At 41.1% G+C, this 27102-nt stretch overlaps 1 protein-coding gene across 2 annotated transcripts; it reads right to left on the bottom strand.

The window, feature by feature from the left end:
• Positions 1-1769: 1769 nt before the first annotated feature.
• On the bottom strand, positions 1770-26872 carry LOC135486439 (proteasome adapter and scaffold protein ECM29-like). Of its 2 annotated transcripts, XM_064769222.1 has the most exons (42): positions 26851-26872; positions 25792-25922; positions 25457-25573; positions 24650-24918; positions 24196-24310; positions 23713-23852; positions 23103-23181; positions 22601-22717; positions 22097-22182; positions 21433-21511; positions 20872-20988; positions 20277-20402; positions 19504-19607; positions 18600-18735; positions 18043-18322; positions 17710-17801; positions 17140-17274; positions 16278-16443; positions 15820-15858; positions 14952-15148; positions 14246-14461; positions 13838-14045; positions 13513-13627; positions 12937-13005; positions 12422-12539; positions 11853-12023; positions 11607-11686; positions 10830-10935; positions 10419-10588; positions 9601-9763; positions 9175-9234; positions 8856-8945; positions 7952-8110; positions 7088-7154; positions 6705-6842; positions 6436-6498; positions 5848-6103; positions 5417-5615; positions 4989-5097; positions 4509-4611; positions 3897-4048; positions 1770-3389 (listed from the first exon to the last, which is right to left on the bottom strand). In XM_064769222.1, the coding sequence occupies exons 1-42, from the start codon at positions 26870-26872 to the stop codon at positions 3226-3228; spliced, it is 5523 nt and encodes a 1840-aa protein (XP_064625292.1). In that variant the 3' UTR covers positions 1770-3225. The 2 variants fall into 2 exon arrangements, with proteins under 2 accessions (XP_064625292.1, XP_064625293.1); XM_064769223.1 differs by lacking the exon at positions 15820-15858.
• Between the last annotated feature and the right edge of the window lie 230 nt (positions 26873-27102).

The following is a 27102-nucleotide window of genomic DNA, read 5'->3' as shown; positions in this document are numbered from 1 at the left end:
ATCAGTCACAACTAATATTAAGACACAATGGTTGTTGGGCTTTGGGCAGTTGGTGGGAATCAACAGGCAATGTTGTGGATTCAGCTCTCGATGATCAGTCACAACTAATAAGACACAATGGTTGTTGAGCTTTTGGGAATTGGTCACAATCCACCGGCAAAGTTGTGTTTTGGCTCTGGATGATCTGTCACAACCAGTGAGACTGCAAACAATGGTTGTTTGCGTTTGGGATTGGGCAGTTGGTGGTAATCCACAGGCAAGGTTTTGGATTGTGCTTTGGACGATCAGTCACAACCAGCAAGACTATCGACAAAATGGTTGTTCGGCTGTAGACAATTTGTCACAATCAACCAGAAAGAATGAATACACTGGTTGTTGGGCAGTTGGCAGTTGGGGGGGGGGGGGGGGGGGGGGAATCAACAGGCAAGGTTGTGAACTGGGCTCTGGACAATCAGTCACAACCAGAAAGACTGGATACAATGGTTGTTGGGCTGTGGGAATTTGGTGGGAATCAACAGGCAAGGTACGGGACTGGGCTCTGGATGATCTGTCACAACCAGTAAGACTATGGACAGAATGGTTGTAGGGCTGTGGGCAGTTGCTCGCAATCCACAGAAAAGTTTGTGGACTGGGCTCTTAATGATCTGTCACAACCAGCAAGACTGGATTCAATGGTTAATGGGCTTTGGGCAGTTGGTGGGAATCAACAGGCAATGTTGTGGATTCAGCTCTCGATGATCAGTCACAACTAATAAGACACAACGGTTGTTGGGCTTTGGGGAATTGGTCACAATCCGGCGGCAAAGTTGTGATTTGGCTCTGGATGATCTGTCACAACCAGTGAGACTGCACACAATGGTCGTTGGGGATTGGGCAGTTGGTGGCGATCCACAGGCAAGGTTTTGGATTGTGCTCTGGACGATCAGTCACAACCAGCAAGACTATCGACAAAATGGTTGTTCGGATGTAGACAATTTGTCACAATCAACCAGAAGGACTGAATACAATGGTTGTTGGGCTGTGGGAAGTTGGTGGGAATCAACAGACAAGGTTGTGGACTGGGCTCTGGACAACCAGTCACAACCTGAAAGACTGGACACAATGGTTGTTGGGCTTTGGGCAGTTGGTGGCAATCCACCAGCAAAGTTGTTGATCAGTCACAACCAATAAAACACAATGGTTGTTGGACTTTGGAGAATTGGTCACAATCCACCTGTGTTGTGATTTGGCTCTGGATGATCAGTCGCAACCAGTGAGACTGGATGTAATGGTTGTTGGGCTGTGGGAAGTTGGTGGGAATCAAAAGGCATGGTTGTGGACTGGGCTCTGGATGATCTGTCACAACCAGTAAGACTGGATACAATGGTTGTCGGACTGTGAGCAGTTGGTGGGAATCAACAGGCAAGGTTGTGGACTGGGGTCTGGATGATCTGTCACAACCAGTAAGACTGGATACAATGGTTGTTTGCTGTGAGCAGTTGGTGGGAATCAACAGGCAAGGTTGTGGACTGGGGTCTGGATGATCTGTCACAACCAGTAAGACTGGATACAATGGTTGTTTGCTGTGAGCAGTTGGTGGGAATCAACAGGCAAGGTTGTGGACTGGGGTCTGGATGATCTGTCACAACCAGTAAGACTGTATACAATGGTTGTTCGGCTGTGAGCAGTTGGTTGGAATCAACAGGCAAGGTTGTGGACTGGGCTCTGGATGATCAGTCTGGGTTATCATCTGTTGCCAAGGAAAAAAAACAAGGAACATGAATTTTAAAGCACATTGAGCAAATTTATTCAAGTACTCTGTTTGACTTCTACAGAACAGCTTACCCGACCATCAAATGGTGAAAAATCAATTAAGTAGCATTGTGAATATTCTCCTATTGAGAGCATACTACTGTCAATTGCGACATTTTCAGAATTTTTTCTCCAGAATTTTCATTTTGGCGGATTACATAATTCCTTATGTAACTTTTAGTATGAGGTTTACATTACTGAGGAAAGTGTAGATATTTGCCAAAGAATCGCAACATACTTAAATCAAGCATACAAGTCATGGTATTTACTTTTTTATAAGATCTTTATAAGTTTAACATGTATTTTCATGATCAGGATATCGAATGATTCCCATACATGCAGACCTTTAGAGTTGGTGGTGTACTTCATCAGCCAAGACCTTCACCACGGTTTTGAAATCATAACGAGCTACATATGAGAAATCATCGGACGAGAAAAAAAGACCCATATCCATATTGAAATAAAAAGTTAAAGTTAAACTCTTGGGTTTGTAGTCTCGATATCTTATAGGTACCATGATATGTAGGTCATCAACTGACTTCAAACTTCAACCTGTTCTGTCCTGAAACCTTTCAATAGACTTCAGACTGGAACTTCAGAAGAGCTGCTCGATCAGTGCAACAATCTGTGCATACAACTGGGTGGAGTCAGGCAGGTTAGACAACGAGACCAGCCTTGAGTCTCACACCAACTGTGGGAATCGAACCAGGGATCTCGTGACCGTTAGGCGAGAGTCTGAGCCACAACACCACAGCAGCTCCATCAACGGTCAACATGCATCTATCAAAAATAAACCAGGCCAACAAGAAGCAAAAGTACAGCAACCAAAGCATGCACTACATGTAATCTTATAAATTACTAAGGCCTTAATACTGTTGGCAGAATGGGCTAATATCACAGAAAATCTGCAACCGGGGGCAAAATGTCGGGGTTGCGTCATAAGAACAACATAAAGCTGTCTTGTATGTTAAGTTATCAGGCAATTAAATCAAAGGAATGGGTCCCGAAGAAAACATAAATAAACGGAGAAATTTGAAAAACATGTACTGGTGCATAACGATGTCAGCAAGCAACATATTAAAATGTGATATACACAGACTTCAAGCTGGTGTGCTTATGTAAGTCAAGTGCCGATTCTACTTTTCAATTCTTATTTGCGCGCATGTCTGATGTATGTTTTATAGATAGCGACTGTAACTAAAATGAGATATGGCTCAAGGGCCTGCTCCAGTCCTACTGGACATTGCCTACGACTTCAAGGCTGTATGACCAAGTTAAACAAGGAGAAAGAGAAAACCAAATAAAAACTGGCATAATATGAGATTTGGAATCGCCCAATCATTCAATCAGAGTAGTGCGCCACCTCTCTGTATAAGACAAAGAAATACTGCCGTTTCTTGTTCAGAGTTCTGAGAGATATTCTATCTCCATTCTTTACTTGACGTCCTTCATTTCGATATCACGACAACTCAAGATTTTGGCCTTGGTAACATTGATACGATCCGCAATACCTGGTTCGCCGGTCTTTAACATGGAATCTAACGAGTCGTACAGCTTGGAAATGGTGTCTTCGGGGACTGACTTGATCACATCGAATTCTGGTAGAAAGTAGAATGAAAACCTTCAGTACATCTATTTTCAGATAAATCTAAAAAACATCTGCTTTTCAAATAAATATCGAAAATACTAGCAGTGCCCCCACTGAATGCAAAAGAGCTATTTTACAACTTATGTTATATTGACATGACAGTGTTATATCGACTTGACAGTGTTATATCGACATGACAGTGTTATATCGACATGACAGTGTTATATCGACTTGACAGCAAAATACACCATCAAGTTTTTCATCCAATCTCTGATGCTGCCGATTCAGGTCTTGCATAAGAGCTACTATTTTTAGGCCACCAGGCCCCGAATCATCAATTTCAGAAAATAGTAGTGCCTCACTGAATACAAATTTATTTTACGACTTGTGATATATCAACATGACAGCAAAATTCAGCAAATCAGCATTTTCAGAAAATCTGACAAAAATTGGATCATGTGTGGAGTGGAATTTTTTCATTTTAATTTAGTTTATCTAAACCCCAAAAGATGTTTACCTGTTAGTTTTTCTATAATCTTATCAACAACAGAGACAGTCTCTGTCCGGACAGATGTGTATTTTGGATCAGCCAGGCATTGGCAAAGTGCAGGAATCACACAAGAGCAGACGTCAGGCAGGGCGTTTTGTTTCTCTTTGCTCATCAGTAACCTAGGTAAAAAGAAGGTGGAATTAAACTACTGAAATATATAACGTAATTTAGAATTTTTGCACCTTCTTTTTTTCATTGGTCAGCCTAGAAAGCCCAAAAAACAACTTCAAGCTTTTTTTTAGTTTGTAGATAGGGGATTTTCCTTCCTTTGCAGCAACCTTATCAAAAACACTGGACATACTGTGTCAAGTCAAAACGTCCTCACATCCCTGGGTTAGGTTTCAACATTAGATGCCCATAACAAACAAATTTGGAAGTTGCGAAATCAGTCGTGAACAACATCAGTCCTGAGGAAGTCATCGTGGACAATAATTGTGACACTGAAGACAATCTCCAGTAATTTCCAATCCAGTGATCAGATTGAACCTCGTAGTGGTCTTGTAAACTGCCTTGATTGCAGAAAGCACACGCCACGAGTGGGCCAGTATAGCAAAAACGTTATTGGACCTGTAGACTCACCTGTCCCATACTTTGCAAGTCGCCTTCAAAGTAGCAACTTGTACTTTCCAAGTACTTGATAACATCAGCACAACAAGTTTGTTAAAGTCAACAAAATATTGATCTGTAAAAAAAGTATAATACATTCAAATGAGTACATGTACAGTAATAACAATAATGATTATGAGACTTGTACAGTGCTAAATCCAACTGGTTTCAGTCACTCAAAGTGCATGACATTATTACCCCTGATGCCACTGAGCTCCTCCAAACATTGTATTCACTATGGGAACAAATTTTCAGATTGTTCAAACTCCATTGGCTAAAAGTTCTATGGAATATACAACTGATAGGACTTAACTTCGAACCCTGGTAATCAAACTTGATACTCTCGGCTAAATGTTACCTGTAGTAACAGGGAGTCTGGCAGTGAGAAATCCAACCGCCCAGGCCAACACCATGCTACGCCCCTTCGAGTTGAAGAATGGGAGAAGGGCTTACCCTGAGTATGAGGGATCTTTGGCCAGGCTCTTCCTAAGCTTTCCATACTTCTTTCATGGAACTGAAGCTTAACTGTTTTCTCTATGTCCTCATCATCGTCAGATTTCTTCTGCAGAATGGTAGAATGTAGACATTTAACCAAAAATCCTGCTACTAAATACGGGTTGGTTTGAGAAGGAGAGCCAAAATCTGCTGCTTCCGAGGGGACAGGGCCGTGACAAATTTTTTCATTTATTGTGTGGGCATGCAATTTTATTTTGGTATACTTGTACATAGGAGATGATAAACTTAGCTATTTCAAATAAACATTGATGTACTTGCCAGTGAAATTCAAGAAAAAAGAATTGACACGAGGGGGGCTACAGTTCCTGAAATGTCAAAGTTAAAGAGGAGATCAATATTGTTCCTACTCTAGTTACTAAACTCACCTTTCCAAGCATTGGTTGTAACAGTTCAAAGAGCTCTTTAAATCGATCGATTTCAAATTCTTCCAGAATGTTCGAGAAACTTTCCGTCGCTGCCATCTTGTACGGGATTCTTTCCTTCTTACACTCCTTATATACTGCATCAAGAACAGTTTCTACTGTGACATAATCCTGGTTAGCTTCTCGCTCTAAAATGGTTGTCCTGAAGAGACAAATAGATACACATGAGAGAATAAGAAAATCAAGTCATGAAGGGATATTGCCCCATATTACTTCACTGCCAGGTACATTGAGTAATATCAGTCACAATCTCATTAAAGGGGTTTGCCGTTCATAATTACTGCGGAGAGAACGTCTTACAGGGGTAGGTTATAAGCTCAGCATCTCAACCATTACTCAACCAATTTCCCAGAAACGTTTCAAAGGCTACTCACTTGCATTTCTTACACACAGTAGCCACAGCATGAAGTAATGCTTCCTTCCCATCCCATGTCCTCCCAGAGAGACCAGATATCAAAGCTAAGAGCAGGACGTTCAGGTGAGGCTGGAGGAGGTTATTCCCGGACTTCTCAGCGATCGTGTTCATAGCTCTAGCAGCCTGGGCTTTCGTCGGCCACGACTGGGACTCGATAGCTATCTGGGTGATGGCAACGATTTCTTGTAGGTAAAGCCGTATGCCAGCTTCTGTCCCTGTTGAGATAACAAGTAAGAGTAAATAATAAACAAACATAAAAAAATATACAAGGTTCATTTAGATATTTTGCTCATATCTGAGGTGTTCAGTTCATGTGGCCTGGGGTTTGGCAGGCTAATATTGCGACTTCATGGCATTGCTTGCCAATATCTGAGGTGTTCACAGCTCAAGTGGCCTGGGGTTATGTAGGCTGATATTGTGACTCCATTGCTGTCTGGGGACTAAATTGTTTCTTGTAGGTATTAAGGCCATACTGATTTAATTTTTGCAGTTTGTGGCGACTCTGGCCATTGAACGTTAAAAACTCCAAGTTGTTTGACATTCTTACCTGGAGTTGAATCCAGCCAGACCTCCATCCATACGGTATTCTTTTCAGAGGTTGAATTCGTATCTAGAAAGAATGTAATCTTTTTGTTAGAAGGAAGGAAAAGCAGGAATAATTGTTTTGTTAGAAGTCCTGAAGGAATACAATGTAATTTTTGTACAGTTATTTTTTAAATAAAGACTCCTATTTTTCATCATTCACTGTTGTAACATGCCTGTCCAAAAGTGAAATCTGATGCAGCTTAGCTTCTCATGGATTATTTGAATCCCTACCTGCGTCTTCAGGGACTTTCTCATGCATGGCTAGAAAGGCTAATGGCAGAGCGAGCGAGGCATGTCGCTTGAGTATATCTGGTGCATGACGTGACATGGCGTTCAGGGCATAACCGCAAGACTTCTTGGCAGATTCCTCTGAAAGGTGAAATTCCACAGAGGTGAAAAGGTGAAGTAGTTTGGAAAATTATAAAAAGAAAAAAATTTATGATATTGCATTTGTTTAAATCAACAAAACTTACCATTTCCAGAAAGCTTAAGTTTTTCATTAGGTAATTATTGGCTTAATTAGTATAATTAAAAAGGTTTTGGTATAATGCACAATATATCTGCACACCTGAATAGAAAACTTTGGTCTGAATAGAAAACAACGGTAAACATACCTTCTTTCTCCAAGTACCAACCCTTGAGTTTTGTTATAAGTTTCTCAACACTACTGTCTTTGGCAGTCTGGAAAAGACAACAGTCAAGACCTTATAGCCTACATAACAATAATGACAAAAATACAGATAGTTAAAATGCTAGCACCACCTGACGGTGCAGGTACAATCATCCTGACGTTACTGACATAAGATTAAGACACATGTAAGAGACCATTAAAGGGGTTTTGTGAAGTAAAAGGTACGCCACTATGAAGTGAAAATTCTGCTTCTAGACACTGAGCTGAAGATGCCAATGTCATTTTTTTAAAAATCGGCCCAGTAGTTCCCGAGTAATCCGCATAGCAAGGTCTGCAACTTCCCGCGCAAATTTGAAGTTCGCGCATGCGTGGTATCATTGTGGAGCAGAATGCATTCGGCGATGACTCAGTCGATGTGTGGTCATTCGCACATCGATTGATCGCGTCTGATATGTCTGACGTAGGCTAACCATAACAAAACAAAACAAAGACTAGAATGCCTCGGCAATGCTCTGCCTTGAATTGTCGCCTAATGCGAAAGCAGCCATGTTTATTACTAAACGGTACTTCCTGTGGCAAAACGGCAAATCTTCGTTGATTGTTCGCGCTGCCGCTGGCTAGCAAGCCGGTACACTATGACGTTATAAGGACATTTGGCAGAAAATTTGAAACTCACAGTCATTTTCGAAAAAAAAATCATTATACATATTTTTTCCGTAACTTAACCTCATTTTGGATATATCCGGCCTCATGAAGACAAAATTCCTGTTTTGGACCCCTAATTCACACAACCCCTTTAAAAGGTAAAGTATGGGCAGGAAAAAAATCGCTGTTTCATATTACTGACCTTGGCAATGTAAGCCAGGGCGGAGGCATAGGCCTTCCTCGTCGATGTGTTCCTATCTCCAAGACCAGCTAGGAGGGCACTCATCAGTTTACCAGCATATGGGGCGACATCTTTAGGACACTGCTGGACTAGAGAGATGACAAAACTTGCACAACCAGCCTGAAAAGGAGGATAAAGGGTTAATCAGGGAAAGTGTCTTTTCTACTATTTTCCTTTTTGTCTGGTGACTTTCATAGAAGATGACCTTGGGTCCATGGCTTGATAATCCTGTCTTATATGTAGCCTAGGTGGTATGCCCCATTATCTCTGTTCAAATGTTGCCTTGCATCTGATGGCTAATTCTTTCTGTGTCTGGCGCTACTATCCACTGAAAATCCGACACGACAATGTCATTTGGACAGAATGGTGAAATAATTCATCAAAGGCAAACCCTCCTGGGATCTAACTAAAAATGTTATCTCTGACAATCATTATCTCAACTTTTCACCAACACGGTTAACATTCTGTTGCAAAATACAGTTACAGAAACGAGAGCCAGAACTTCCCTCGCATTTGTGATGGCTTAAACCATCATGATGTAGTTAAGTAAGTAAGTATGAAACAAACTGCACATGCCAAGATTACCAGGTGGAAAGAATCTGAGAACACAGAACATGAGGTTTTGGAATTTTCAGGATGATTTCTCCTCATTTAGCATTTGGAATTTCAGACAAACAAAATAACCCAGACTGCACTGAAGATATCTCACCTGGGCATTTCAGACAAACAAAATTACCCAGACTGCACTGAAGATATCTCACCTGGGTATTTCAGACAAACAAAATAACCCACACTGCACTGAAGATATCTCACCTGGGCATTTCAGACAAACAAAATAACCTAGACTGCACTAAAGATATCTCACCTTTGTTCCAACTCCGATGCCACTTCGGATCAGTTCTATCAGCCTGGGCACAAGCTCTGCCAACACACCATCATCAACATATTGCACGCACTGGAATAAGTAAATTAGTGAGACACAGAACACAATAAATAAAAAGCAAGACATATTTTCAGACAAACTTTTGCTTGTAACCCCAAAAACATGGACCAAATACTAAAGCCAACGAAGGTCAGCTATTCTGGTTCAATGCACTAGAACAAATTGCTAGAGAGCTCACAGAAGGTACCCATCACTTCATCCAGAAGGATTATAATATGGCGAAAGAGATAGCAAAACTTACTAAATTTATTGTTTCCATCATGGGTGATGTCTTGGAGGCAGCAATCCTGGCACTGTCCAGCTGAAACAGGAGAGCCAGAGAGTCAAGAAGTGCTATGCAAAAGAACCAATGCCTAAGTTCTTGGTGGCCTGAAAGCGCCTCACAAACAAACAATTTTTATTGCATCCACCTGAGATTATTGTACGCAAACAAAAATATCTGGTCATCGCATGAGTTATGATCGCTGTAAACTGTGATTGATATCAAACTAAGCCATTACCAGTTTTACCATCTTGACCCGCAATGTTTTGAGATCGCTACATCACTCTGTGGATCTCGATAGTTGTGATGCAATGGTCGAGTCGAGATGGGTTTTACCAGCAGATGCACGAAGGTGAAGACACCACTGCTTTCGTCGCTCAAACAGAAGAAAAAACACTATCGTACCTTGTCTTGTGTGTTCTGATCCGAACCCACATGCAGGCTGAGATAGTTGAGGACCTGTGGTTCCAGCCCACTCAGCGATTCTAGGAGAGCAGCAACAAGGAGTGGAATGTGGGGCTTCAGGAGACGGCCAGCATTCTTACTGATTTTCAGAATGGTGGTCAAACTGTAAGACAAAATACAACAATGATATTTTTAAAGGAAATGTTGGCAATCTTCTACTTTTAGTCACATTTTTACCAGTGTCATGCAGTGGGTATTAAACTGGTATAGATAGATATTTGATGATGTCACAACAATTTGTAAATTGCAACCTCCCAGCAAGGTGTTTGTTGAGGAAGGCTGTGATAAACCATTCCCCTGCTGATATTTCTCTCGACAACATAATAATGTTTAACCCATGATGTACGGGTGGCCTCGTCCAAAATTGTATTCATGTTTTATTCTCAAATATACTCCATGAGGTAGGTGAGAACAACTCCTCATATCCAAGTGAATCTGACATTGGTCATGCGGCTTTGAAATTATTGCATCACACCACCCTCTGTTGAGAGGAATTAGGCACACGCACGCTCCCAGCCAATAATTCATGCATGACGTCTGAATGATATCATTTTGTTAACAAAAAATCTCCATCTGTAGGTTACCAACTTACTATCACAAGGATCATAGGTCTGAACCTCAGCCTAGTTGCCATTTTGTCCTTCTCAGAGGCGCAAAAAAGAGGTGCAAAGATTTTGGAGTAAACAGTTCTCACTCATTGCAGTACCAACTCTCATACACAGGGGAAATGTCATACATGTATATCCCAATGAATCTACCTAACAATTCTGACTTCCTTGACTTGACTCATGAGGCCAGACTTGAGCAGACAAGGCAACACCATGCTGATGGCCTCTTCCCCGACTTTACCATAGTTTAGATCACACATCTTGATGGACACCCTACTGAGGGCCTTCAGGGCAGACTCGGCAGCCAGACGTACCGATTCCTGCAAGGGAAGCAAAGCGTAAATGCTTATACAAATCCCAACATTTTATATTCTAACAATTTCAATCTGGAGAAGAGTGGCCTAATAATCCCTCGTTCAGAACCAGTGTAGAACAGAAACCTTCAAAATGATACTGGGATAAATATCATGTGAGCCAGGAGTTACACTCATGACCTTACATCTTACAATTCTTCCACACAAAACTTCAGGAAAAAAAGAAAGTTAGAAAGATCTAACTCACCTTGATGTCATCTCTCACCCTGAAACAAGTGTCCCATAACTCAGGGAACTGGTCGACAACCTCATCGAGCTGTCTACCACGGAATAAGTCACTCAGGGCAAGGCAACTACAAAACAAAATGAGATTTTTAGAATGTTTTTATGGCCAAAAAAAGAAGAATGAATTCAGCTCTTCCACCACTTACATGTACGAGTAAAGTTTCCTCACTTGCATTGGACTTGGTACAATGGAACCTCTGTTAGCGGACACCTCTTTATTAAGGACAACCTCTCTATTAAGGAAACTAGTTTTGGTCCCAAATTGGTTGTTTCCATTCAATTTGACCTCTCTAATCAGGACACCTCTCTATTAAGGACAGCACTTGTCAGTCCCGAGGGTGTCCTGAATAGAGAGGTTCTACTGTATTTAAAAAACACCAAGAAAACACCAATCAACAATATGGCAGGAAAACACATGACTTAATATCATCAATAAACCAAACACCAATCAACACTATGGCAGGAAAACACATGACTTAATATCATCAATAAACCAAACACCAATCAACACTATGGCAGGGAAACACATGACTTATATAATATCATCAATAAACCAAACACCAATCAACAATATGGCAGGAAAACACATGACTTAATATCATCAATAAACCAAACACCAATCAACAATATGGCAGGAAAACACATGACTTAATATCATCAATAAACCAAACACCAATCAACAATATGGCAGGAAAACACATGACTTAATATCATCAATATACCTTCCTTCAATTCTTACCTTGATTCTCTCACTCTCCACTGATTGTTCGTAAGATTCACTCGAAGATCGTCAAGAATCTTTTTCAAGTATTTATCAACCTGGAACAACAAAGGTAAGCCATCAGAAGTAAGTACAAGTATCTGACACAATTTTCAAAGCTTTCAGGTAATACAAATAAGCAGATTTTTCACAGTTATTCACTCAAGTATAAAACAAAAGTGTCGGACAGACCACCCTGTTCAAAACTCGTCCATATTTTCTTACCGTTTTCTTAGAATCTGTGACTAGAGAATCCCAAATGCTTGACATTGCCTGCTGTATTCTCGGGTTGGGATCGAACTGGTACCGGTAGAGTTTAGGCACGATCTGATGTAGATATGGAGACAACTGCTCCCCAGCCTGGGCGGCGATGGTCGAGAAACCATACGCAGCACCCTGGAAAAAAATCATCAAAAACTTTCATCATAACAAACGTCATTTCCAAAGCCTTTAATGCAACATCTCTAAATGTAAGTTACTTATAGACCAAAGAAAAGAGCCTATGTCTAGTTTAATCATTCATCAGTTTGCAGGACATTTTTAAAGCCCCTTACGACAGGCAGGTGCCAGCACTGAGCAGCTTTAATCTACACCCCTTTCAACGGGTGAGAAATTTAATCTGCTCGGCGACAGTATTATTTGCAAGCCAGGCAGTTTTTGTATCGAATTCGAAACAAGGGCTTACCACCCTTCTCTTGGCTGCCAACGTTGTGTCTCTGTCCTCCTCCTGATGAGAGATTTGGCCATGGCATCAGGCCTTGATCAACAGAATGGTTTCTTCATGACAAACCCACCTTTTTAGAATTCCATACCGCATTGTGGTTGGCAAGATGCATGAACTTATAGATCAGATCAGGTTGGTTCAGGTCACTAGCAATTGCACACAGTTCCTTGTAAGTTGATAGGTTACTCCTGAAATTGGAAGTGAAATATGTTATACAAATCATGAAAGGGGATAAGAAAGATAGGAAACCCAAGGGCTTCGTTTAAAATTCACTTTCTGAATTCCAATAACTACAAGTCAGACTCCCAACGAGTTTCATACTTGGAAGGGTCCTTGCTTGCCCTGAAGTAGACATCAGATAAAAGGACCTTGGTTTTAAGTCTCATTGGAAGGATTGTAAAGAGCCAGGAATTTTAGTTCCTTGACAGCCACGCTGGGTTCTCCCCGGGATTGAACTTGGACTCTATTATGTGGTCGCTGGCAATGTTAACCACTTGGCTACCAGGCTCAACGTTTTGAATGATATCAATAGCCCAAGGACAGAATTTTAGTCGAACATATTTCTTTGCCTTAAAATATACAAACCCTTCTGGTGTCTTTCCAAGAGATCCTTCTTGAAACAGCTTCGTCTCACCAGTCACTTGAGTTTGGGGCCTGAAATAACAAGCATAGATAGTGACAAGATTCGGTAAAATCTTTAAGTTTGGTCAACCAATAAGTTCACATCAGTAAATCCATACGCAGATATTCATTAGTTAAAATCTTGCCACGGCTAGATTCCCAGAGTTAACATTGCCATTGTGCAGCACATTAAATCAGATGCACGAATTTTTGAAGGGACGCAAAGTCTGTTTTCAATGAAAGCTAAACTCAAAGTCAAAGTGGGTTTCATAGTCTGATATCAACTATAGCAGAGGTTATCATCAGACTTCACTTTAAACCAGTTCTACCCTGAAACCTTATAGTAGAACTCAGATGAGCTTCTCAATGAGTGCTACAACCTCAGCATTTCTGCCCCCCCCCTCCATCACTCCTCTGGTGTAAGGTAAGTTGGACATAGAGACTTGCCAAGAGTCTCACACTGACAGTAGGGTTGGAACCAAGGACCTACTGACAACTAGCCAAGTCACTAGACCACAACTCCTCAATTTCTAAGCCTACCTCTTTCCACTCATCAATGTGTTGACGAGAACAGACACCAATCCATCCTTTTGTTCCTTTGTGCAGTTTTCATACACCACTCCTAGGCCTTTTGAAGCTACATCCTGGCTCATTTCTGAAATAAAACATTACAAATCATCTAAACTGACACCCCTTAAATATGGTTGATTCCTATAAGGTGTTTTTGGCGTAATAATCGTGGGTTGCATACATCATGATTCTCAACTTGCAATCCAAGGTTGCATTTCTATTTTATTGACATGAGATCATCCAATCCTTGATCCACCCCTCCACTAGCTTTGACATCGATACTCTACACACTTACCATTGCTCTCCGACAACATGCTCATGAAGGCAGGCTGGATCTCTTGTAGGCGAGCCTGGACCGGTGGCCTCGTCCCACACCTCTTCACCAAGGCAACCAACCATATGCAGGCGGCCTGTCTGATGTGAGGATTGACGTGTACGATGTACTTCTTCAGGAGTAGATCAACCAACCATTCAAGTTCCTCCTTAGGGTCTTTGACCAGAGGCTGTAATGAAAAATTATGATTAACACATTTTTTTATCATGTGGGACTGCGACAGAGAATATTAAAAACATGATTAATGAGGACGTTCATTCATGATGATAACTTTCGCGGCCCTAAGTTGATGACAGCTTCCCATGGCAGATGCAGTGAACCAGGGCCTTGCCAACAGTGAAATCGAGATCAAAGAAAAATTCATCTCACCTGAAAGTCCTTCTCCTCCTCTGTCCAGAGGTCGCGAGCCATGGCAGAAAACGGGCCAAGAGCACAGTAGACAAGGGCCTCGCCAACAGTGAAATGGAGCTCGAGTTGGTTGGGCTGGGCGCAGTCTAGAAGTCCTTCAATCACCTTCCTCCTGTGGCAGAAGTTAGCCTCGCCCACACACAGGTAGCCTAGCGTCAGAGATGCCTTTTCTCGCACCTGGGAATATCAATAAAGATACAGTTTATCAAATTGTATTTAAAAGATGACCTTGGAAGAAACTCACAGAACCTTGGATTCACCAAATTGACTTAGTGAGGTTAAAGGTGACCCTGACTCATCAAGATTACCCTACTTCCAATGTTCAATGCCAAATCCCAAGTGGATAAATTGTATGTTCATTTCATTCTGAAAAGACCAGTTTTGTATTGCTAGGATAATCAGTGGTCATATACATCATCATCATAATCATCATTAGTCATCTTCACAGCGAGTGGCCTCACGCTTCCTCAAGCTAACTCTATCCTGGGCCAGGTCTTCAACTTGGCATGGTGTCAGCAATCTGTCTCCATCTCCAAGCAGTGACTGGGAGAAGACAGGTAGGACATTTGGTGGCGACCTGGGTGTCTCCTGCCATGCGTCGGCTGGTACAGGGCATACAAATTAGCAGGTTTATTTCCGGCCATTTGTAATACATTAACTTCCTTACCCTATTATTCTGCTTTGTTGACTGCACAATATCTATAAGACATTTAACCAGGGAGTATTTTGTGGCCGCACTTCCAGTGGAGTCCGCTTCCTCTCCATTTGGTAGGGGTAATGCCATACACCGGCCAATCTCTCCCAGGGCTGTCATGGCCCCAGTACTCAGAAGGCTATGGCTATTACTCTTGGAAACATTCTCACCTAACATAGAAAAAGAAAGGTTAAAATCACAAATAGCGTGTCTCTCAATGGCCTCTCCTGACAGTTCTGAAAGAGAAGGCAGTCAGAAGAGGAGACAGAGCAAGAGTACTTCTGTGGGGAGAGACGCAATGGGCATCAAACCAACTTAAGATGGAACATACAAGAACCTAGATTCCAAAACTACTGAACATGCTTGGGGAAGAGGGCCAGCGTGATTACCAGAGCCACTACTAAATTCATATCAGAAATAGAAACGCATGCCAATCACCCATGAGGATATGGATCTCAAAACCTACATCTATTTCATTCTAAACCACTACAGAACCCCAAAATTGTAGTAGGGTTTTCAGGAAACTTTAGTAGGTGTGCACATTCCTCACTACCAGAAGCTAAATGAAATAGTTTACTTCGAGTCAGTTAGATATGGCCTATGAGAGCCACAACAAACCAGCTGCAATCAAAAGAAAGCATCACCACATACCATGTTGTCTTTTGTCTGCTGGTATGGGGCTATATGTAGGTTTTCTGTGTCTCTCAATGGCCTCCACTGACTGTTACGAAGTCAACTTTTACAAGGTTCATATACTGGTACTCTGAAGTTCCCCACTCATAAAACATATTCACCATGTTGAAAATAAGAAAATAGGCATTCCAACAACCGTATATTTTACCCTTCAAAAGTGCTTCCAAAGCTGATATTCCTAGGGCAACTGAAACAATGGGTTGATGATGAAAATATTTGATTTTTAATTCTGTATCATTACCTATAGCTTGATGCTTAGGTTCGGTTTGCAGTCAGCATCATTGTACAATACATCCGGCACTGTTTCTGGGGAAAAAATAGCACCACGACGTGCGCTTGTGAAGTTTTCTTACATCCGTAACTGCACAACAAAATCAACTTGGTCGACCTCAGGTTGGTGATGTCACACAAGGTACAGGCAAGGGAAGTGAAACAGACCTACTTTAGACATCCAAGCTAAATTACCTTATGTTGAGCTAATTCTCACAGCATAGTGGGTACTGTGCATGCACAGTACAATGCAATACAAGGGTTAATCCACTGAAATACGACGTCCAGATCTACCCTTTGAGAACATCTGAGTGACCTGATGATAAACAAACTCACCAATTGCTTTGACTGCTTCGAATATGGCATCGTTGAGTTTGACAGGGCCCTGAGCGGCCTCCATATCTTCCATGACCACATCTCCAGACGCCTGCCTCTGACACTGGACCTTCTGAATGACACTGTAGCCGAGTGCAAGCAATGAGCCATGCTGACACTCCAAGGGCTGAAATTGCATCAGATTCAGGTGAAAAAGTAGCAGAGATAAAAATAACGAAATAACATTTTGACGGAAATGATAATGATCCCTTTTCCTCATGCAGATGAAAAAAAATCTCATTTTGGTTTCAAGGGATACCATTCCACAAGCATGCATCAGATTCAAGTGAAAAAGTAGCAGAGATAAAGAGTAAAATATCATTTGAATGGAAATGATAATGATCACTTTTCCTCATACAGATGAAAAAAAATCTCATTTTGGTTTCAAGGGATACCATTCCACAAGCAAGCATCAGATTCAGGTAAAAAAGTAGCAGAGATAGAGAGTAAAATATCATTTTAATGGAAATTATAATGATCACTTTTCCTCATACAGATGAAAAAAATATCATTTTGGCTCAAGGGATACCATTCCACAAGCATGCCTTAAATCTGGACCTTTGGGACTCGCCTTCAAAATCTGAGAAAAGATAAAGCCAGAGTTTGAAGGCACGAAAAATCAGACACTTCGATAAATTCCAGTTGTTAGAGTCAAATTCTGGACTCTGACTCTTTCTCAATTTGATTACCGTATGTTTTGGATACAAATGACAACAGGAAGCTATGCTGAATAGATTCCTTTTATATTTTCTGCAACAATCTTTGATCAATTTTTCACAAACAAGGTTTGGGACAAGGCATGACTGAAATTCCCATAATGTACCTTGTCTTTGAGATTCTTGATCAACTCGCCAATATGCTTTACGAAAGTGGCATCATCGACAGCGACGGCAATGATGATGGCATACAGCTGGGATGCGTATTCCCGCATGTCTTCACGGCTGCTGAACATGAAAGTCTGAAAAACAAATTGATTCGTATGTAACTTGATCCACATTTTTATTCCCATTTTTTATATTGAACCCGAAACTTTTTCTCTGTCCTGACCCGTGTCCCCCCTCAATTTAGAAAGCAACGCCCTGGTCTGTTTCTTTGGATCCATTACTTCACTCTTTAAAATAAGTCCACCTCAATGGAGAATTTTCTCTAACATGTCTAATGCAATGTGTTCTTCAGACATTTGCACTAGTTTTGACCGATTTGTATTGCAGTTATTTCTAGAGAGTTATGACAATGGGCACTAGGAACCACTAATAACTTTCACGAGATCAACTTACAATTTTATATGGCTTGATGTGTAGTGGCATCAACGGGATATAAAATGGGCATATCTAATTGGTACCAAAGGCAACTGTCATTTAAGAAAAGCAAATGAAAACGGTCTTTAACCTACCTTGATCCAGTCCATCTTGCTGGTGAATCTTGTGGCCATGAAAACCTTAGCAACAGCAACAATCTCCAACAGACAGTACATAGCTCCAGACCCTGTAGAAGTGAACAATTCATTCAATAATAGTGGGATAGTGGCTTATAGAATCTCCGCGGGGCAACAGTCACTTGTGTAACTTTTTAAGGCTCAAGAGTTGTTTTCAATAACAGAAAAACAAAAAAATCTTTTAACATAAGAAATTCTCTCCTAAGGAATGAAATTTTGAAGATACTTGTATTGTTACTGACGAAAGTGACTAGTTGTCAAGTCTCAAGCTGGATAGACAAGTTTCCCTACCTCCCATGGCAGTGAGGTGCTGCTGTATCAGTTTGACATATGTCTGCACCGGCCCGGTCTCCCCTGGGCTCTCCTCCATCAACTGCTGGACAAACTTGGAGATCGCTGGAGCCTGGTCTTGGGGATTATTATCCTCAGCTTCTTGGTCTGGCCTCACACCAGCATTATAGGCCAAGCACATTCGTAGGTAGCTAAGAGTCTCGGCAAATGTCCCCGGGTTGAATGGTGAAACATTGTTCCCAGATACATATTTCTTCGTCGTCTTTAGCCTCTGGTTGGCCTGGAATTATGAGTATGGATGAGTTACTTTAAATCTCCCTGCTGTTAAAGCCTCAGTTGTGGAGGTTTTGGAATTTTTAAAGTATTTGATCTCAATTAAAGTTAAAGTTTTAGGTTTATTGTCAGATATCATATATCTAATTCAGAATCTTTATCAAGCCCTGAAACCAAATCTTTCAAGGGTCACCCACTTAAGTATGGGATTTAAATATTTTTTAGCCAAAGAACTGCTTACTGAGACTATCGCGTGCCTCATATAGGATGAGATGAAAATTTACCTTCTCCAAAATGTATTCAATGATGTCCTTGAATGGCGGCAAGGCCTTTGGTGCATCCTCTCCCAGGATGAGAGCTTTGTCAGACAAAGGCTGGAGGCGCAGCCCCTTCTTGGCCTCTGTGTACACTTCCTCTTTGCTGCGAGAAATCAAAATAAACTCGAGACATTTTGTTGGCCACATCTTCTGTTTCTACAATACTGTAGGCCAAATTATTGTTGGCATTTTATTTTCGCAAACTTCGTGAATAACACTAAGTCCAATGTTAAAGAACGCTGCTCAAAATTTAGAATTTAAAACACAACACTTACTTCTAATACCAATTCTAATTCTGCGCTTAGAGAAAGTCAGACAGAGACAGAGATATAACATTGCTTCCATTGGTTGATCATGTTGTAAGACCTTTAGTGACATATCATGCAGTGCCTTTCTATCGAAAACACCAATCTGTGAACAATACAATACAATACAGTACATGATTTGTTGTGCGCCCTTCCAGGTTGCCGCGCTCAAAGCGCAAGAAAAACACCTACATGAAAAATAGCCAGGACTTTAGGGCGGACTTGGAATTGCATCAGATCAGTGATTGATCTGATGGGGCTGGGAGTTGGTTCCAGAGTTTGGGACCTGCAACAGAGAAGCTTCTGTCACCATACCGAGATTTTGTTCGAGGGACAATGAAAAGCTCTGAGCAGGATAACCTGGTAGGACGCATTCTGGAGTGGTTCTGGAGGCAGCAAGACAGGTATTCAGGAGCGGAACAACATCTGGCCTTGAAACACAAGAGCAGGACTTTGAAGATGATCCTACTCTTGACAGGGAGCCAGTGGAGTTCCCGTAATACCGTGAATAAATTCGACAACACAGAAGAGGAAGAAGAATCAACACTAGTTTGATCTGAGCTTACCTATCTCCACAAGCTAACAGCAGAAGGTATCTTGACGGGATGTGACTTGATGGAAAGACTGACTTGGCGAACTGGACTGCCATCAGACGTGCTTGAGCCTCGGGCTACAATGAAGAATACAAGTTGTAAATTAAAGAGGAAGTGTTTGTGTCAGGTTAAACTGTACATTTTTTTATACTCTCCATACCGGAACTCTGAATGGTTTTCATCATTGATTGTCAGGCTCTCCTCCCTTGAGGCTGAGTTTACACAGACGTTACAGTCACGTAGTCACGCTGTCACGTATCATGAGTCATGGCTCACGATTCAAGCGTGAATTGAAGAATGAACCAAGTCATTTTCAAATGCAGTCTACATACATAAGGGCATTGATGTGTGGCTTTGCAAATACAGATGTGTCTTGATTCACAGAGGTCAAATTCAATGGAAATTCAAGATTCTGGACCAAAATCACTGTGCTTAATACAGAGGGTGGAAACCTACACTGTCGAAGGGGGTCATCTCTGCATCACAGAAGTGTATGGGGACTGGCCGGGAATTGAACCTGGGACGAGGTGCCAAGCGCTGATCGTTCAACTGCGCCACTTTGACAGAAGTTTCAGTGTTCTTGAAGAATGAAACCCCGAGACAAAGGCAAAAGCAGAAGAAAAATAGTTGTGCACCAATCACAATTATCAGCCACCAATCACACCAAAATCACACCATGTGGCCTTATGTCCAACTAGGGTCAAGAGCCATAAGTAAGTGATCACACCAAAAGTAGTCTAAGTTACCTTTTCTACATTCTGCATGACCAAAGCCTCCAAGAAGGACAGATTGTTCCCAGTGACCTTCCCCTCTATGGCTGTTGCGATCAGTGACAAGGTCTCCTGCACAGCGAGTCTTGTATCTGCCTCTTCCTACAAAAACAAGACAATACGAATCTTCCAAAACTTGTATTTTTTTGTTTTTTATGTCAGATGTTCTTGTTGTGCGATGTCATGTGTGTAAAGCTGCTGGGCCCCACCAGTTGCTGCACTCTAACGGAGAGACAACGTCTCTTAAGCAGCCGGCAAACTAGCAATCTAAATTGCTGTTGCCTGCGATTTAAATCGCATATGATGATGATGACTCACTTGCGGTGACTTTCACAGGTACCTGCGTCAAGAATTGGTGATAGCAGTAATAATATCAAACAACTGGTTTACCTGCAGAAAAGAGATCTTTTTGTCGCACAACACCTCTTCTAGCAGCAATTATAATTGCAGGAAGCAGCAATTATATAATTGCAGGAAGCAGCAATTATATAATTGCAGGAAGCAGCAATTATAATTGGTTATGAGTGGGGCCCTTTTAATTACTGATACCATAAAGGTGAGTCTAACTTACATTTGACAGGGCATCAAACAGGGTTTGAAGGAGAGCCACGTCATCTGCCACAAGTCTTGGTACCCTCTTGATGATCTTCCCCACGGCCATGTAGGCAAGTCCACGCAACTTGTTGTCCTAAAAACAGAATGAGAATGGAAAATTGATATACATAATAATGACATTTGTTGTTCTACTTCTAGTACTACCGAACTGCCTCCCATAAGTCCAGCAATATATAAAACCTTTGGTATAAAAGTGTAAATCAGACACAGAAACAGGTAATTTATGGATTTTCTGATGATTATAGCACGATTTTTAAACACTTTTCCTCGAGTCAACTTGTAAACTGTCCCTAGCAAAGTATAAACCTGCCTGAGAATGGGTAAATTTCCCTCAAATGTGTAAGAATAGGCAGCCCTGAGTACATCAAGCTTCAGTTTTTGGAGTACACCTATCTCCATCGGTGGAAGAGCTAACTTTGAATTTGCTGAGTTTTAAAGTCGAGACATGCTATCAAACACCTCATGTGATAAAGAAATCCTTTACTGGAAGTAGCAGTTTTGATAAAAGTTGCCTTACATCTTTCGCTTCACCGACAAGCTTCATCATTCCAGACAGCAACACTGGTGCGACGGAATTAAACTTGGCATCAGTTGCACTGAAAAGGTAAGAATGTTAACTCTCAAGGCTAATTCTTTCCTTTCCCTAAGAGAAGAGAATTTCCAATCTTGTAAATGCAGCGCAAAATATAATTATGCCCTTTCTCGATAATAACATTGGCAATATGTACTGAAAAACTGTTAACACTGGTGAAAGTGCTCTAATTCTATGGTCATGTTCAAAGGTAAGTATTGCACCAACATCAAATCAATACGGAGTCTTGTATAGCGCCAGATCCACCATGGAAATGGTGCTCAAGGCGCTGTTAAAAAGTTCACAAATGTCTACAAAAACAGGTGTCCCTTTAGTCTCTTTTTGAAAATGTCCACAGACTCTGATTCCCTGAAGTTCCTTGGAAGTTCATTCCAGAGTCTGGGAGCACTGACACTAAAGGCCTTGTCACAAACACAACGTTTGGATACAGGCACGGCCAACAGCAATTGTTCATGCTAGCATCATCCCCAATGCTCAAAACCTGCCACTTCATTTGATAAAGGGTGAGAAAATGTCTGTACCGGGGTAAAAAAGTCCCTTAGAAGTATTCCTTCTAAGAGTCTTAGTCCTAGTAAAGATGGCTACTCACTTGAAGCAGACGTGATGAACAAACTGCACAGTCATGTGCTTCAGCTTCTGGTTGGTGTTGGTTCCATAGAGACAGTCAAAGATCACCTGGGGAGAGTGAAAAGAAAACATTGATTTAGCATAGTTCTAATGCGGGAAGCTCAGTAAACAGTGGAAGACCATTGGACTTGTCAGTGGAAGGTCGTGGGGTTGAAACTCGGCCAGTGCAACTTGGTACTTTCAACTGGCTTGTAATGGCCAAGTGTAGCAGGATAAGCGCTCTTGGTTTCGACAGAAAGGTTACTGGATTAGTCTGGGGATTGAATGTAAAGCGCTTTGAGACAGTACAAGCACTAAGACAGTACAAGCACTATATAAGAACATTTCATTTTTTTTCATTTTACTGCTAGGAATCATATAGCATCTTCAGTAATAGCTCTTTGGTTTTAGCAACAGAAAGGTTGTCCTTAATAGAGAGGTGTCCGCTAAGGGAGGCTCCACTGTCTGTCACATTTGTCTTCCCTACCTGTATGCATGCAGGGAACACATTAGTTGCCTCTCTAGACTTCAGAAAGTATGGAAATATCTTGAGACGTATTCGAGTGTTAGCTTGAGTCCGGACTTGAGTGGGATTGGCAACTTTCTGGAATAAAATACGAGCTAGACTGATGATCAACATGTCAACATCAATCATACTAATTCGAGACACAGCTTCCAAGGGTTTCTGAAAAACCTCGTAATACCCAATTATAATTTCTGCGGTATTCAAAGGGAAAATCTATTAGCCTGGTTCTGAGTGCAGAGGGTCTTGGTAACTCAACCAAAAGCCACCTGGATTATGATAAATTATCAAATTATTCAATGCGAGGAGGCATTTTAGAGGTGCCAACTTCGTCGTTTCAGCTTCACCCTCGGGGGTTTGGTACCTCAGTTTCAATTCCTGGCACACAAATTCGGCAGAAAATTATTAACACGATGATCTGATTTCTCCATTCGCTGAATTCTCTCACCAACAACAACATGCTTACCTGTCCCTTCACTTGCACAGAACCTTGAAATATTCTGTAGAGTTTCTGAACAAATGCAGGTTTCTCAACATCAAAAGTTCTGAAAATGAAAAATAAATTCTTGAATATTCATGAATGTTTTTATTAAACTGAATTAAAGGTGTTTTATCAACAGCGAAAAACAAAATATGAGCGACATCGATTTGTAATCTGCTCAGCTTTCTTTAACACGGCAATATTTAAATTATTTATGAATTTTATCATGTCCTGCAGCCGTAAAACTCCTACTGCATCCCACAGCCACAATCAATCCTTCACAATGCTCTCTGGCCAAGTAACCTAGAGCACATTGCTACTAGAATGTAACCAAGCAATGAGGCCACCGGCCGTGGTGCCCTAGACTTTTTTCACGTTCATTGATTTGAATTAGCAAGGCCACATTTTTCCCAACTGGACATTAAATGGGTGCCCTCAGATTTCTTAATTTCTTGTCCTGGCATAGTACGATAGGAGCACGCTCTTGTAGGTGTCATAACGTATCTGAGGTCCACAATATCCATATAACACTACTGTGGTATCTCATATTCTTCAACATTATAACATTATTACTACTTCCAATAATAACACTCACCCAATGATCTTTTTGAGTTCAAGGTCCGCAGTTGTTGCGATGCTATGCCTGGTGTCCGAGAGTGCAATGACGTAATGACACACAATGTCCTCCTCACGAAACACCTCCGCACCAAGGAACTTCAGAATACCAAGCTTGGACTGAAATTGAAGGATGTAATAATAATGTGTCGATTTGTTATGAGCATATATAGTGTTTCAGCAATAACATTACCATAAAAAATTTGGTTTTGTTAGCCAGCTCATCTTTTGGTATCCATGTGTGTTGCCATCCAATGGGGTAGTGAGGACGCCATCTAGTCAAGGTACACCCCTTAACAATTTTATCTTCTAAGCCTGGCCTGCTGCCCTGACAAAGTAAATCAATATCATACACCTACATTACTAAAAGCAGAACACATGTGAATCAGATTTAAGACTGAGCATCAACTATATTTTCAGCTCTTTAAAGACTTCCGAAATGATAGACTCGACGAGTTATTACCTGCTCCAGCTGTTCCGGTGACGGTGGTGTCTCTCCTACAACTCTCTTGTAGGCCTGTTCGCTGAGACCAGGTGGTGGAGGTGCAGAAGTTGAACCTTGGCTTGGCGCAATCAAGCTGCAATCAAATTACAAATTAACAGACACACGCAATTACATGTAGGTCAATTCAATTTGCTAAAAGATCTTTGTGTACATGCACAATTTCTTTCTTTTGATTTGGAGTTTAGTTCTTGTTTTCCAAAAAGATGAAAATTGTTCAACAAAGCTGTTACAACCTGCAGCGGAGCATTGACAACAAAATGACTGTGGCTGGAATGCGGTCGTTGGTTGAATTGCAGCCACTCCTCATGTTTTCATGGCTCTGTTGCAGGTTGCAGCGACAAAAATCTCTCATTTGCGAGGCGATTTATACTTTTACATTACACTATACACATTCCCTGACAGTATAACTTACTTGTATGGCAAAAGAAGGTAATCCAGCATAAAACTCAGCATCAACTCGTAAGCCTTGGGCTTGTCGACAAGTCCAAACTTGGCATTCCTCTCCTTCTCATCCTTTGGTATCTGGACATGCTTCAGCACTGGTATCATCAGCTGCATCAGGCAGTCTTGTTGAGGGGTTGGTTTTGTCTCCAAACAACTGATCAGCGAGGGAACCAATTCTGCTTGCTTGGCAGGGTCGAGTCGGGGATATCCCAGCTTGATGTAGAGGATGTTGAAATTCTGAAGAGGAAGTATGATATTTTATGGAAAAAACGACTAAGAAAGGGCCTGGACGGTTCGAAAGGATCCAAGCAGATGTAGTGGACATTCAAACTGTCATAGAGAAAACAATATTTTTCCATTTAAAAGATTATTGGTCTGCAGGTCACTAGAACAACATTGCGGAAACATCTTGAGTTCTTCAGTTGAACTTTACCGAGCCCCGTAACATATCCAACGAAAAACTTGTTTTAAGTTCTCTGTTTAATTAATAGTACAATGAACAGAGGACTGTTAGGAAAAAGAGACTTTTGCAATTCAACAAGATCAAAGTTCACTCTCAGTCTCAGGAAAGTCTAAGTTGGTAGCATGAGGCAAAACTCGGGTGGCACACAACTATGAATGATGAAGACACTTGATTTTTTTTGGTGGCACAGGCAAAATTGAAGTTGCAATTTTGCATGTCACATGTTACCAAAGAGGGTTAAACTTTAATACCTAAATGAGAGTGGCATGTACTGGTAGACATATTTATGATTATCTTCAATTGGTAGCTTACCGTTATGAATGGTGAGGACTGCGGATCCAGATATTGTTCCAACAAAGCATCAATAGGCAATTGGAGTTTTGGGCGACTTTTTACCCGTTTGTTGATGTGAACCAGTAACTCCATGACCTGAAAACATTTTGATAATTACCATGAAGGACGTTTTTCAAAAGATTAAACTTGGTAATTTAAATTTAAGCAAAACTTAATCCTTGGCTGGAATCTCAGCCATTCCATGACCTGAAACCAATGTGATAGTGACCATGAAGATTTTTAAAAAGACAAACTCAGATTCAAAGTGAACTACAACTAAAACGTTGGTGGGGATAGAACTCTTTTTAACTCACCTTTTCTCGTACTCCTTTCTGCTGACTGGATAACTTGAGCAGAACTGGCGTGAGGAATCTTGCGAGCTCATTTTCAAGCTGTTCATCACTTTCTGCCGACCCAATCCTTAGAAAAACCCGCTCCAACAAACCTTGACATAAAAAAGAAAAAGATACGAGTCACCTTGCATTATTGCAGTAACAGTATACACGCTGTAGTTAGCAGAACAAAATCAAAACTGAAAATTTCTTTACTAACCAGCAGGAGGAGCACATGCCTAGCCTGGAAGTGGCAACAGTACATTTTAGACAATGGGACACTGCTAAAATATGGAATCTGCCAACTGGCAAAGCAAGGATGCAATCATTTCCAATTCCACATTTTAGAAGTCTCCCAGTCCCATTGTCTAAAACGTACCATCGCCACTTCCGGGCCAACTTCTTAAGTGTCGTATAGTATCTCAGGCACAAAAAAAAAACACGTGGCAGGAACAATTCAGGACAGTTGACTATGTTACCGAAAAGATGGATTGACTGTCTAGCCATGCGTCTTAAAACTAAAGACAATAAAAGAAAAAAATACTTCAAGGAGCTTTCTTTTATATGGCGTAAATCCGACTGTCTCAGCCATTATAGGTCGATGGTTCATTCGACTACGTCTACGATGCATCCATTTCCACAGTTCCATGCATTTCGAAGAAAAAAAGATCGTTGGATGGATGTCAGGATGAAGACTGCCAAAAAACAAGTCCACAAACAATGTAAAAACGTATATCATGCATACTGATTCGGACTGGACATTCTTGTGGTCCACTTTTTTTGCATGGATGGTAAAATGTCAAGTCATCAAGTCATCTCCGTGTGTACTGTGCATTGCACACGGTCACCACTGTACATTTGCATCCAGACTTGCAGTGCCGGTAAGACAATTGGTCAAATAAGGGAAATTAAAAAGAACTTGGTCAGTGACGACGTGGCACAAAGATACTCCATTATCATTTGAAGGATATTATCATCAAATATTAGAAGATCTTGAAGGAATATCAGCCATAATTAGACAAATTATCGGAGAAAAATTACCGAGTTCATCTGGAGCAGCCATTTTGTTATCTGGAGAATTAGCAGACGACGATACATATTGGTTACAATTTTGTCTGTTTTGTTAAAATCAATTCTAAAGAAATAACATAACTTATTAAACCTTACAAATGTATTATGATCTTTCACTTTTTGAAGATATATTGATATTAAACCACGTTGATTGCTATTTGAACGAGATAACGGCCGGATACCCACATATAGGGCGCCGATACAGCAATCTATCAATTTTAG

This window comes from Lineus longissimus, chromosome 4, assembly GCF_910592395.1.
Source record: "Lineus longissimus chromosome 4, tnLinLong1.2, whole genome shotgun sequence".
NCBI classification, from domain to species: domain Eukaryota; kingdom Metazoa; phylum Nemertea; class Pilidiophora; order Heteronemertea; family Lineidae; genus Lineus; species Lineus longissimus.
The sequence above is the reverse complement of the archived record's forward strand: the minus strand, read 5'-3'. Positions and strand labels throughout refer to the sequence as shown.